This window comes from Thunnus maccoyii, chromosome 13 (assembly GCF_910596095.1).
Source record: "Thunnus maccoyii chromosome 13, fThuMac1.1, whole genome shotgun sequence".
Lineage (NCBI taxonomy): Eukaryota > Metazoa > Chordata > Actinopteri > Scombriformes > Scombridae > Thunnus > Thunnus maccoyii.
In genome coordinates, this window is record NC_056545.1 from 30,826,817 (window position 1) to 30,842,110 (window position 15,294).

General features: G+C 40.9%; 1 protein-coding gene across 15 annotated transcripts in view; it reads right to left on the reverse strand.

Annotated features, from left to right (window-relative positions):
- dlg2 (discs, large homolog 2 (Drosophila)) overlaps nt 1–15,294 on the reverse strand; it is a 184,484-nt gene that overhangs the window by 128,229 nt on the left and 40,961 nt on the right. The window contains exon 1 of one of the 15 annotated variants that reach the window (XM_042430977.1): nt 13,778–14,001. The exons of 12 other annotated variants lie outside the window; for them this stretch is intronic. In XM_042430977.1, coding sequence (XP_042286911.1) covers nt 13,778–13,843 — 66 coding nt within the window. In that variant the 5' untranslated portion in view covers nt 13,844–14,001. Of the gene's footprint in view, nt 1–6,768; nt 6,841–7,057; nt 7,324–13,777; nt 14,002–15,294 lie in introns of those variants that run through there. 2 more of the 15 variants (XM_042430978.1, XM_042430976.1) reach the window with 2 other exon arrangements.

The window sequence follows — 15,294 nt, forward strand, 5'->3', positions numbered from 1 at the left end:
AGGAGGGTATAAAGGTATGAAAAAATAGATACCACCCAAGCCAAATTCATATCAGTCTTACATCACTGTATACTATTCTATTCTACTAACATATACATTATATAACCATAATCTGCAATATACAACAATGTTTTCCAAGTCTATTTATCAGTCTATTAATTGACAAAAATTCTGACAATGTTGTTCCATTAAATGGTGAAATGAATTACTTAACTAGCTGCTTCAAAAATAAGATCACAATTTTAGCCATTTGCCTTGAAAGACAATGTCTATTTTGAGATAAAGGGGAGGCAACAGTGGGATGCTTTGTTCTCTATAGGGTGCTAGCGGTCAGTGTTTTCAACAGAGGTCACACCACTGACCGGTCCAGTGTCCTACATAGTGTGAGGAGGTTTAGATCAGCATAGCACTTCAAAACAACTTGAAGTCTTGAGGATTAAACCCAAACTGTGATATTTTTAAACAGTAAACCGAGAAACAGTCGGGAATGTGTTTTTCAAGCTTGTGGGGTGTAAATAAAATGTGTTGTTCACACCCAGAGGGGCTTACTGACAGTCAACTATCTGCAATAGCAAAGAATGCAAGAAAAAAATAGAAAAGGTGAAGAAAGTAGAGAGCAGGCAGACTGAGCCAATGGGCTGAAGCACAAGACTCTCCACTTCTCCTGATAACTACTCCTCATGTAACGTGGAATCTCCTGTGTGGCTCCTGACTAAAATACCTCTGTAAGCCCACTCCAATTTTAGACCTTCATTGTGAGGTTATTTATTGTCAATTTGTTAGTATAGAAGGAAATGTGTGCATACCTGTTATTCATGCATCCATGAGTACATAAAGGACAACAAAGACTTCTTGTTCCAACCTTAGTTCACTCATTCTGTCTATTTCCTGAGTTGTAATTGGTGAATCAATGTTATTGACTCGCCACAAAGTCCACTCATCAGGTTTCTAGGGGCTGATTAAATGGGTGAAGGCTAAAAGTGAGTGCTAACAGAGGACTCTGGTGAGGTCAAGGGCATTTCACACAGCCAAACTACACTTGTGCTGATCTGACTAAATTTAATGGAGATGTACAGCATGTCAGCGGTGTTTATATATATATTGCTAGGTTTAAAATGACATAATTTGATAGTTGCCAAGCTCCAAACATCAGTAAGATGGAATACGTTCAATTATAAATCAGCCGTGACTGTGGCTCAGGAGGTAGAGCGGGTCGTCCGCTAATCAGATGATCGCTGGTTCGATTCCCGACTCCTCCAGTCCACATGTCGAAGTGTCCTTGGGCAAGATACTGAACCCCAAAGTGCTCCCAAAGGCTGTGCCATACGTGTGTGAGTGTGTGTGTGTGAATGATTAAAACTCCTCCTAATGAGCAGGTTGGCACCTTGTATGGCTGTCTCTGCCATGAGTGTGAGTGTGAATGAGTCGATGTGACATGTAGTGTAGAGCGCTTTGAGTGGTCGGTGGTTATACAGAAAGGCACTATATAAATGCAGCCCATTACCATTTACCAACAAATTCACAAAGGTACTCCTACACTTCCCATTATACTAGGGCTACTGGGACAACTTTTTATTAAGTTATTTTCATTATTATTATTTTCGATTATTTCCTTGATTAATCAATTAGTTGTTTGGTCTATAAAATGTCAGAAAATTGAAAAATATCGATCACTGTTTCCGAAAGCCCAAGATACAACCTCAAACGTCTTCTTTTGTCCCAACCAACAGTCCACAACTCAAAGATATTCAGTTTACTATCATAGAAGACTAAATAAACCAGAAAATTTTTACATTTGAGAAGCTGACATCAGAAAATTTTGACTCTTTTTTTCTTAAAAAAAAGACTCAAATGATTAATTGATATAACAAATAACAAGCTCTTGCTTCTACCACATCAACCATTAACCCATGCAGTGGTCTGTCACATATACTGAACCTGTCTACTGTGTGTTAGTTTTCAACAAAAGCATGAAAGAGAAGCCTCTGCTGCATTACCTCACCAAAAGGGTGTCAGAATCCAGATGAGAGAACTAAAAACAGCAACAATGGCAGAGTATCAACACACTCATGTAGGAGTGGTTTCTTCCTGTGGTTTTTTTTTTTTTCGCCCCTCTATTTTCCTCTCATGCTGAACTGCAGCACAGTACTCATCATGCCCCCGAAGCATTACATAACATGGCTATGGAGTGAAAACTGCATATCATTATGCTCTGCACATTCATTATAGAGAGCTGAATACTTGAGGTAGTAGAGCTGAATATAATATTCATAGTGTCATACGGGATCTCATGACATGAGCAATAAAGGGGGGGGAGCTTTTTAAGAGCTCAGTATGACTGCTGTACAGTGTTTTCATTATGAATCAAGGTACTTACAGAGAGCATAACTGGCCACAGTATATACAGCAGAGCTGATATCAACACTGTCAGGTCATTATGGCAAACACTCACAACAGTTCTTTACAGATCTGCTTTTCTGTGTGACACACAGCAGTCCTGTCCCATGATACCTGTATCAATAAGGAGTGGATGTTTCAAAGGCAGGAGGAAATCTAATCTTCGGTTTAGCATTGTGTGGGCTGATAATAATGTAAACCTTACATAAATCATGCTAACAGTGCATTCATACACACCTCCTGGTCCACCCCACAGTACAATATGCAATATGAACCAATCACAGTTTGGAGAAGCTGCTTAGTAAAATGTGATGTATCTCAGTTGGCACAAATCAGACACATCATTATTTTTTGATGGATGAACTTTTTGCATTTGATTTTTCTTTTTGCAGGTACAGTAGCAACTTTCACATGGCACTATAGTCCCCCTCAAAACCATCAGAAGGTCAGAAATTAAGTGAATTAAAGAAAATATTGTCATTCCCAAAATGAATGACTGCTACTATAATGTGCAGTGTTTTTAATGTGTATTTCCACTATATCTGCATCCTTGACATCTCATTGTCTAAACATATTATATGACCGCAATTTATTTATTAGATATTTGATCCAAGTGTCAGTCACATGCACTGTATCACTGAACGAGATCAAGAATACATCAGTTTTGGTCTCTATGAGGAGGAAGCATGATTTTAGCCTGGCCCTTAGATCCACATAAGGACCCACCTACAGGAGCCATGTCCTTCCAGATCCAGTATATGGACTGGGACACAGTTCTTATGTGTCAGCCCTGCGGCAGACCAGTAACCCGTACTCTGCCTCTCCCCACTGCATGTTAGGAAAGGCTTTAGCACCTTGTGACTCGCACAGAACAACCAGTATAAAAAACAAATGGATGGATGTGAAACCAGTGAAATGTCCTGTCTTCCAGTTTGTTGTGGAATATCTATCTGTAGGTCAATATCCTCAAGACAAATGATACAAGCAGGGATGAGCTACCATTTCCTTCAGGACCTCAAAGGATACCACACTCACAGGATGACAATACAAGGCAAAAAGAACTCAGAATAACATTTACTAAACTGTAACCAATGTTCAATAATACTAACACTCAGAGTGGTAAAATTGGGTTGTTTGGATAAAGTAGTCCCTCAAGGAAATCATGATCAATCAGACAGCAAAAAAACTGCAAAACAGGAATTGACAGGGTTTATGGGAAATGTGTTCTTATCATGAGCTTTAAAAAAAAAACAAAACACTTTTTTTTTCCTCGACTTGCAATTTTACCAGAAAAAAAACAACACACACACACACGCCTTTTATGCTCTATGTAAAGCACTTTGAATTGCCTTGTTGTTGAAATATACTATACAAATGAACTAACCTTGCATTGCAAAATCAAGCATATTTGATCACAATAATCACAAAAAAACCTCTTGGAGGGACTAATAAAGGCTTACTTTATCAGCCATGCTGGCAGGTAGACAATTATTATTTAGACTTCCAGGCCGTTTCTTAATATCTAACTGAGCTGCACAATGGAGACACTGGACACCTGACCCACTCAAACACTACAGACTGAACCATCCAGGGAAACTCAGCTGATGTGTTCACCAATGTTAGTTGGAAATGTTGTTAAAAGATTGATTATTAATTTGATTGAAAGTCATGTGGATGCTCTTGTTTAGCTATTCCTGTGATTTTTCTTTCATGAACACTAGTTCCACCTGACTGTGTAAGCAACATGTTGATTACAGCTATTCAAAACTCCGTAGTTCTCTTTGAAAGCATAGTAATGTTCAAAAGCTTTATTTATTCTAATTGCTTTCAAAGTTAGCTGCCAAGTTACCTTCCTGTGAAAGAGCCTACTGTCAGAAGTCAGCACAGAGCTACTCATCAAGCTACTGTGAATGTTTCTGGAGAGTTAACAGCAACTGCCTTCTCATCTGTTTTTGTATGTGCATGTATGCCACAGTTGACCACAAAATGTGTTGAAAGCTGTCAGATAAACCAGAAAAACATTGGCAGCCATGAAGGCTTGTATCTTATGTTGTAGTGATGTAGAGCAAAACAACCCCTGTCCAACCCCTGCTGTCCATCTAAGACAGACAAACTCACACACATGCAGACATAACTGCTGCCATAACACAAACAGTCATCCATTCATCCTGCACTGAAAAAGTAATGATTGTCCAAACAAACTGCAACTTCTCGCCATTTTGTTTAGTTCCCACAGCTACTATTTTTGAAAAAGAAAATCACGACCTCCATCAACAAAATGCATTTCATGTTACACTTTCTTCCCAGAGAAGGGGATCACTCCGTATGAAGCACTCTGAGTGAAGGGCAGCACACTAAGGCTGACTCCATAATGGCTTTCATGCAAAAGCAAGCGTGAATATTTCACCACGGCTTTCAGGGAATCGGCATCCTAATTGACGACAGAAGTCTCTGCTCCTTCCACGTGTGCTCTACAACATGCAAGGAAGAGAGAGGTAGATGGTCCATCTTTAGCATTTCCAGCCAGGACGGGCTGTAAATGTCTTGTTGGATGTAGACTGCAAGAGTCAGACTGTGACCTTTCTGTGATGTAAGTGGTAGGAAAGTTGTTTCTTAACGAGCAACCAGGTCACCGTTGCTTTCACTGTTGCTAACTGCATTCTGACAGCAAAAATATTTGATAAAGCTGTTATTATGACTAACATCAGCATGCTAACATGCTGATGTTCAGCAGGTATAATGTTTACTTGTTAAATTTGAGATGTGTGAGATATTTTTGGAACATGCTCACTGGATTTCGGGTTTAGCACTCCACCGAGAATCCCACTGTTGAAGCGCAACCTCCTTCTCCAATAATATTTACCATGTTCACCATCTCAGTTTAGCTAATTATTTGCTAATTAACACTAATTAGTGTTAGTGTTAAGTACAGCTGTGGCTGGTGGGAATGTCATTAGTTATGGAGGTATGTGGTCATAAAGTGAACAGATTTTGAACTGACGATGGCGCTAGATAGCAATTACAAATTTATCCTCTGGACACCATTGATATCTGTACCAGATTTCATAGCAATCCATCAGTAAGGCTGAGAAATTTCAGTCTCCACCAAAGTGGTGGACCATCTGAGCGACCAACAGACCCAGAGGTAAAGAGCCAAAAGACTAGCATGGCACACCCAGCTGAGATTAAAAAAATTACACCGAAACTACAGTTAGTTTGGTGCAACTGACCATTTGCTATATGTCATGTCATATCGCTGTATGGGCCAGTAACTAGCGCTTTAATAAGTGTTCAAAGGAAAGTTGCCACTGAAATACCTAAAGGAAAACTATCACAACTAAAACATAATCAGCTTCCAACAACACTACTACTGCACTCAAGTACAATGGATGCATCATGTTGCTTGCTGGTATAGTTAAATGTGGATGATGTAATAAAAAAGGCTTATGCAAAGCTCATAGCATATATATTATATGTAATAGCCTAACTACCATATATAATCCTACATTATATAGAATAATGTAAGAAATTAAAGTATAATATGTATAAAAGGAACCATAATCATTTAAGACAAAATATTAAAACATCATATTCTCATGAACAAAAACCCTATGTTATTTTTTCATATTAGTTAAGTAGAGAAAGATAGTGTCCCTGTACAAGAACATACTTGTTACCTCGGGTAAAGAATTGCCATGAGAGATGTTTTTACAGAACGACTCCTCTCCCCAGTGATGCTATGTTGATTTTGCACGGTGAAGAGCATATAGTAAGCTGAGTGACTCTACTGTAATTTTCTCATATGAAATAATGCAGTTGAGCATCCGGATTTGTGTGTTGTATTATAATAATGCACTAATAAGCCTCTGCCACGTGGACTCCACAGCTTTTAGAAGTACTGGTTTGCTGTGTGAGAGAGTGCTGCAGCAAAACTGCGAGCCGGCTGACAGAAGTTTAACCCAACTTCTGCTGCCATATCTCAACAGACAGGCAGGTGGGATCTTTCTAGTGATGCTGACCATCAAGAAGTGAATCATACTGTCACACAAACACACTCAGACCAAACATGACAAGTCACTCTGTCAGAAGATAATAACCTAGAGTATATATAAAGTGAAAGCATCCTATGGCAACAGGGAAAAAAATATCTATTCCACTCTTTACTTCAAAGCTCAAAGCAACAAGGTGATGATGAAGTCAAAAACATGCATGCACATGGAAACATTCAGAAATAACCAACACGTAGACAGAGCTTCTTTCCTCCTGATTCACTGCATGCCTCATTCTCCCACAGTGCTCACTCTCTCTGTCTCAGTCCATGTCATCCCCTCTCTGGTCCAGTGAATCATTCATTCGTGCTGTGTCTCTTACCTTGGTGGTGACAATGCAAAGACAATCCATGCTGGCCAGACAAAAAAGGAGCTCTCAGCCTATGCTCAAATTCATCACCACTAATATCACCACTGGAGTAAAAAAAAAGCAGAAAGATGGAGAAAAAGATACCAGTGTGAAGAAGCCAAGAGGAAAGATTAAAAAAGGTAGGGTTTGCTGAAGAAGAAGAAGAAGAAGAAAAAGAGGGGGAGGAGAAGAGGAAGAGAACACGCACGCACACATGCACGCGCACACACACACACACACTCACACACACTCACACACTCACACACGCTGGCGAGGGAGAGAAGCCACGGCGGACAGACGTTACTGCATGTGGGCCCCTTGTGAAGACTGGGAAGCCTCCTCCACAGCACTGAAGGCAATCAGGATTCCTAACGCCATCTCAGAGCGGAGCGCACGTCATCACCCAACACACATACACACTGAAGATGCTAAGCAGCTGGCCTGGCTTCCTCCAACAACCCGAAATCAATCCTTAGCTTTTCTCCCTTTCATTCATCTTCTGTCTCTTGTTTTCTTGTTCATCATCTCCTCCTCTCCTTTTCTCTCTCTCCTGTCTCCGGGCTGAGCGACTAAGCAGCGTTATGGGATGAGAGAGAGAGAGAGAGAGAGAGAGAGAGAGAGAGAGAGAGAGGGAAGAGAGTGAAGGACGAGCGCGTCAGCTCGGTGGAATGAATTAGATTCTCATGCTCTCTGTCTCGCTGGCTATTAGTCGCTGTGGCAGACTGCTGGAACTTAATAATAACACACTGGCTTTAATTTCATCTGCAGAGCAGTGGTGGCACTGCCCTCTGTGTGTGCGTGTGTGTGAATGTGTGTGTGTGTGTGTGTGTGTGTGTGTGTGTGAGGTTTGACCAGTATGGCAATTCAAGGATGCAGAACGTTTTTTAGATTCCAAACAACAACAGTGATTATGTTGTCCCCATAACAACATCATTTTCAAATGAATAAACATCTCTAGCATAAATGAACTGCATAAATGAACTGCTGAACTACCTATTGGCCAAATTATTTTCTGAATAAAAGGCCAATATTGCCTGAGCTCTCTAACAGTAATGACTCACTGAAGTTCACTCCTATTCAGTTTCAATGAGAAGCGAGCAATTTGCTTTGAAAGGTATTGTGGAATTCCAGGCAACACAGGACTGACCAGCTAGAGATCCCTCTTTTATAAGTCCCTCACATCCACATTACAGATACAATCAAAAACAAAGTGCTGCTTGGCACAAAGCCACATACATTTCTGGACAATCTTCTAGGTTGCTTTTTGCACTTGTTTGCAAACAATCAGGGTACTTGCTAGCTTGCAAGCACTGACAAACACAGTGACCATGTTTATTCGCCACAAACAGCCATATGGAAGGTTTAAAATGGCTAAATACAATAAAATGAAAGAACGAACGAACGAACGAACGAGTTTTCTTTCTTTCTTTCGTTTTCTTTCAAAACGAAAGAAAGAAAGAAAGAAAGAAAGAAACATATTTATGTATGCATTAACTATTATAATTATATTTTTTTTATAGAGGGCAGCTGAGACCAGCCAATCGAAATACAAAGCACTTTAGCATGTAAGTTCCCTTTCAGTCGATGCACTTGGTACAACACATATAGTATGGGATATCACGCCCCCACGTGACCTGACTGAAGACACCTCTATTCACGCCTTTAAGACAGATGATCTGTGGTGACGTATGTGAGGCCCCACCTGCACATACATGTGGGGCCAAAAAATCTGTGGGGTCAAAAAGTTTTGGACCCTACTGTATATACATCTGTCACCACAGTAATCCATCAGTTCTTACACTCTTCGCCTCGCTAAGAACACCTCTGCTGAGTCAGGCAAGCTAGCTACAGCTAGTTAGTTTCTTTAGTAGGCTACTGCCAGCTTGAAGTTAGCTTAACAGCCCATGTTGATGTTAGTCACTGGCTATCTGGTATGAGCACCAAGCCTAAACAGGTGAAGACAAAGTCTTCTGTCCGCCCCTGTCCTCAGGGGTGTGGCTTCTCTTTGCACAAAAAAGACAGCACAAGGAATGTCCCGTTTGTCTGGGTATTGTCCATGCCTGGAGAGCGTTGACTGAGCCCGAGGGGGGGACCTACCCATGTCCCAGAGCATGTCCCATGCTCCTGTTACATGAGGGGGACCTCTTGTGAGAGAGAGGAGGTTGCACCCATTGGTGGTGGATCAAATGGATTTGTTTCAGCAGGGTGGAAGTGGACCTATTTGCCTCCAGAGCAAATACCCACTGCCTCCTGTTCTTTTCCATTATGGACCACAATGAGCCTCTGGAAATGGATGCACTAGCGCACCCATGGCCCAACATTCTCCTCTATGCATTTCCCCCAGTGGAAATGATATTGCCTGTTCTGGAGAGGGTGCGCCAGCAGGGTCTGTCCCTGATCCCGGTGACCCCTCAGTGGCTGGAGAAGCTGTGGTATGCTTGAGATAATCAGTCTGCTGGCGGCGAGGCCCTGTCAGCTTCCTCTCCACGGGGACCTCCTCTCCCAAGCAGGAAGAGAGGTGATTCATCCGTGCCCAGAACTGTGGTGTCTGCATGCCTACCTGTTGAGATGTCCAACTTAATAGCTGTCCTCGAGTGTGGTGGTAACAATCCAACGTGCAAGGGCATCATCTACTAGAGGCCTATATGCCTATAAATGGCAGGTGTTTGAGCAGTGGTGTCAGGGCCGAAATTTACTCCCACTTCAGTGCTCTGTGTTGTGGATGTTTCGACATTCCTTCTGGAGCTACTAGATAAGGGTCTCTCTTTTTCCACAATTAAGGTCTATTTGGCAACTATATCTGTCTGTTGGCACATTGGCTTTGATGGAGTAACACCAGGTGTTCATCCTCATGCCATGCGTTTCTTAAGAGGAGTCCGCTGGCTGAGGCCTGCGGTTAAATCCAGCGTCTCCTCATGGGATTTGGCTTTATTGCTTGAGGCTCTTTGTGGGCCTCCATTTGAGACCATTGACTCTGCAGATATGTTAAATGTCTTTCATACAAAATTGCACTGCTTCTTGATTTGACCTTCACAAAGCATGCTTTGTCTGTGAATCTCACTTGTACCCACTTCACTTCAAATGGTTCCAAGGTTACATTGTGGCCGAATGCAGTCTATTTACCTAGGAGTATCCCTACAGCCTATAGCTCTATGAGAGCTTTTGAGCTCTCGAGCTTTTGTCACCCTCCTTTTGCATCCAAGGAGCAGAGTAGGTTGCATCCCCTGTGTTCTGTGCATGTGCTACGTGCCTACATAGACCGCACCCAGGGTGTGCATTTATGTAACCAACTGTTTGTCTGTTTTGCTAATCCGGCCAAGGGCAAGGGCCTGGCTAAACAGCGGTTTTCTCACTGGATTGTGGAGGCTATCTCCTTAACTTACAACAGCAAAGGTCTTCCGTTGCCTCATGGTGTGAGGGCACATTCGACCAGGGGCTTTGTTTAAAGGGGTATCTGCGAGTGATATCTGTGCTGTAGCCAGTTGATCATCACCACACACTTTTGTTTGGTTTTATAGTCTGGATGTAACAGCCTCTTCAGTGGCTCACCCTGTCCTTTCTGCTGGGTTTATGATGCACTAGAGGGCTGGAGGTTTGACTCTGGTTCGGTGGCTGCTCTGTGGGGTGTGAATACATGACGGATGTATATATGTGCAGGCAGGGCCTCACATACATCACCACCGATCATCTGCCTTAAAGGCATGAACAGAGGCGTCTTCAGTCAGGTCATGCGGGGACGTGATATCCCATACTATATGTGTTGTACCTCATTCTTCTCCTTCAGGGAACAGAAGTTATAGTCATAACATTCAGTTTTTACGAGGAGGTGGATGGCTCTTTTTCTTTTTTGAGATGGAGCCACCTAGTCCATGCCAAAATCAACTGTCCAATCACAGCTTGGGGGTGTAACAATGGGCAGGGCTTATCGTCACTGATGGCAGCCATGACACACAGCCTTTCACATTACAAAAGTTTGCTGTGGCTTAAACTTGTTCTTATTATCTGTTCTATGGGTTCTCATGTTTTACTGATGGATTAGTCTGATCTAGAGTGTCCATTTTTGCCGTGCTCCAAGCCAAGTTTCCCATGTGGAATAAAGACTGAACTGAACCGAGACGGATCTTCGTAGCAGAATTCTTGGTGTTGACAGCTATGCTAATTACTGTTTGCTAGCGGCTGAGGCTCAGGAGGTAGAGCGGGTCGTCCACTGATCGGAAGATCAGCGGTTCGATTCCCGGCTCCTCCGGTCCGCATGTCGAAGAATCCTTGGGCAAGACACTGAACCCAAAATTGCTCCCGATGGCTGCGCCAGCACCCTGTGTGGTAGCTTGCTGCCATCGATGTGTGAGTGTGTGTGTGAATGGGTGAATGTGGCTTGTGGTGTAAAAAGCACTTTGAGTCCTCAGAAGACTAGAAAGGCGCTATATAAGTGCAGTCCACTTACCCTTTACCATTTAGCTAGCGTTAGCTTCCAGTAAATACCTACTGGTTTAATGGAGAATGATAAGCCCATGCTAATGCATGTCCCCAAGGTAGATATCTAGAAATGCCTGAAGGGCTGCATGTGAGACTACAGGATGGATGAATTTTGCAGTGCACAATGTTACTATTACATGAGCAGAAAGTCAAGAGGGCAAAGTTTTCTTCCAATTAAATTAATAACATACAGGGACAAAAGGACACTTACAGAAAGTCTCTTCTTACAGTCATTTTCTAATATTTAGCATTCTGTTGTGCTGCCAAAATTAAAGTTACTATAATACTTGCCATAAATCTTTAGACTTAAAGGTGGCTGTAAATAGTTAGCAGTTTGTTTTTTTCTCAAAGGAAAGCATTAATTAATAATGGATTCCAATAATGACCAGTTTTACGGTGGAGCAAAAAAAGCATAAATTTCACAAGTAAACAGTGTTTATATGTTGATATTCTGCTTTATTCTGCAGCTTTATTTAGATAAACTTTTATGATAAACACTCATGTACAATTAGTCCAACCCTGTCTACATAAAAGTTCATTCAATTTTGGAAAAATGAGCAACGGTGACCACTGAGGTCAAACTTGACCAAGTGTTTGATAAAAATTGTTCTTGCACTCACTGCAGTCAAATTGCATCTCTTCTTCTCTGCTACTGGTATTTGCCTGTGCAGTTATAAATCAAGAATATAAACAACAAACAACATTTCCTGGTTGAGCGGTCAATCCCACCCCCTCCCTCAAACCAGCTGGAAAGCCCTGCAATCACTCATGTCAAAGTTCAATCAGATTGAATTCTGTATGAAGCAAGGGCAGTGGGTCAATTCACTCCATTCCACATAGGGAAGTGAGATCTGGTCTGACTGTGCCACCACTCTACTAGTGGCTCTTTTTAACAATGCTGCATCATCATATCCCTCTTATCAAATTGATGCACCAAATATGAGTCAGATATACACAAAGACTGCAATGCACTACTGGTGATAGTAGTAATGACAGAATGAAACTAAAATCATTTGATGGTTTTCTTAACAGCTACTTATAAAACAGTGAAAGGCTGCTGTGGTGATAGTGATTTTTGCAAATGAACAACAATGACAGCAAAGTTAATTTTGGTTCAGAACTTCAAACAAAATAAAGGTGTCAAACATTTTGAACGGTTGGTTGGACACGTGTGAGTGCATATAAAGTGTACTATTTCAATGAGCCTTTAAGCTTGCTGTAATTTGACAATTGATGGATAACTGGATATGATCTGACAATTTTTAGCTTTAGCCACAAGTGTATTACTTGAAAGTGCAATTCACCAAAAAAGACACAACACATCAGTGCTGTGTAACCCTGGCAGCAACCTGTGAGAGCTGCGGATTTCACTGCTGTCCAAAGCCACAGCTTCAACTACTTGCCTCCAGATGTTTATTGTCATCACACAGTGACAGAACTACTTCAAGTCCACAAGACTTGCTCACCGCTTTCATTACCAATCATTTTATGAGACACTAGAATATAACAGCAAAATACCACATAAACACCACATGGAATTGGTGTCAGAAGTCTCCAAAAACAAATGCAGCACAATCTAGAGTAATGCTCACAGACACATGATAACAGTAGCAAGAATGATTATTTCAAAGCAGGAGAAATGATCTGTGCTGTTAAAAGATGATCCAACATTTGCAATATTATAAGTAATAATAAATTATAAATAAAGTAATTATAAATAATATTATTATAAGAATGTGAAAAGGGTGTATTCCCAACATAGTCCCACAAAAATTAAACCTGATTCAAGGTCTAATCAAATCAGAGCAATTGCAAACACCTGTGTGGATGTGCAGAGCCTTTAACTGGACATCAAAACATTTATATACAGCTGAGCAGGACTAATCTGGCAATTTATTTCTTCCTTTCTGAGTTGAAAAAAAGCGACTTGATAACAAAACTGATTGTAACTTATTAGAAGCCCTTTCAAAAGTGAGGGTTAATTAAACAGTACAGCAGTTTCACATATCCACTCTTAAGTAAATTAGTAAAATCTAACCTTCAAGGCCTAGTTTTACTATCCATTAGAAATCAAGACGCATATTTTGTTAAGTTTGTCATTAATGAGCAGTGTAAAAGCACAGATGCATTTAACACAGTCTAATGTCTCATGTCTTTACTAATGTCTGTCCTTATATTACCTTACAAAACAACCAACAGATTTCTTTTTGTAGCCACCCAGATGCATTTTAACAACCATGTATCCATCCTGCACACATAGTATAGTGTGAGACTACATTTATGTGCTAAAGTAAATACAGGAGATAATACAGCATGACAAGCATTTTGAAAAGGTCTGGCTCAGTCTATTAGTGCAGTATATTAAGATTCAATAACCTGTCAGGTCAGCCAGTGAGATTCCAGCTTCCAGGTAACGTTAGCCACTTCAAAGTTAAAACCTTGTGCCTCTGGAGACTATAAGCCTCTGAACTTCAGCATATTTCCCCCGCTTAAACCATTCTCGTACCTGTTTGCTGCGGCAATCCTGGTGAAGAGGTGTGTTGCAGAACTTGACCTTGATAACCGCTTTCATTTGTGGACGAAGCAGCGCCCCTACACTCCCAATCTCCCGTCGTTCTTACTGAACACATTCACTCTCTCACACTCCCTCTGCCAGAGCAACAGAGCTAATCTTTTCAGGTGATGCGGCTCAGGCAGCTTCGACTTATTGCATTAGAGAGAAGGAATGCTTTAACTTCCTTTGTAAGAGCAGCTGCTCATATTTACAGACTAGGTGTGACAAATTTGGATTCGCCTGTATATATGAACAACGGTGCAGATTTCAGACAGCCTGCTGGGGGGATTTACTCAAGAGCCTGGTGTAATCTTTCACCTTGAGGCTGACCTGTACCTGACCCCAACACACTCCTCTGTTATTTTTTCACAATGAGACCAAAAATCATCAGATCTGATTTCACTCCAGCCATCTTGTACTGGCTCCTTTACATTTTAATGCTATGTTGTTTGTTTACTTGGATAATAAAAAATGCAACAGATCGTCATCTTTTCAACAGATCCATCACTCACTCTCTGCTTTTCTGAACCGCACACAGACCAACAGGAAACATACATAGGCTAGTTACATGAACATATTGACTGACAGGAATGTTAAGTACTTGTAGATCTCATCTAATCAGTGAATCAATGAAAATTCTGCGTATTATTAACAGAAAACACAGGTGAAGGTTTATAAATATCTGTTTTCTAACAAAAAAAACTATGAAGAGGATTAGGTCCATGTGAAAAATTTGAGTTCTGAGTTTTCTGACTTTAATCTCAGAATTCTGAGTATAAAGTCAGAATTCTGACTTTATTCCCAGAACTCAAATACATTTTTCAAATTCCATAAAAAAACTGAATGTATTTTTGAAGTTTGCACATTTCAAATCCTCCTGTATAGAAAAAAGAAACTGCACTAAGAAAACACATTCTGGTTCATGTTACTTTGCAATCAATTCACGTAAGATTCCCAATGTCAGCAAACCTAATTTGCACAGAAAATATTTAATTTACATGTTAAATAAAGTAGTTCTGCACTTCCTAAATACTTTATATCCTTTACTGCTCCCAAGCAAATAGGAGCAAAGATTAAACTGTCGTCTTTACTGAGACTGGTCATTCCCTGCTCTCAAGCACTTGAACTGACAGAAATTGTTTAGCTTATGTCATATCAATGATGGCCACAGGGCAGAGATATTATTGGTACTACAATATTTATTCTAGTCCCAAGCCCTAAAATCAAAGATCCTTGCTTGAACATAATATTATTTACTTTTGTGGGTTCATAGTTGTTGGGATTATGGATATAAAAGTTGCTTCTTTGAGGTGTTACAGTATAACACTGGGAAAAGATGTGTTGGGCTGACTTACACTGCAGTGTTCTATCCTGCCATGACTGATGATGAAAAGAACAGATTGTAGAATGAAGTGGACCAAAAATGATGATGAAAACACAATGGGTGGCTTGGTGTGACTTATTGCCCC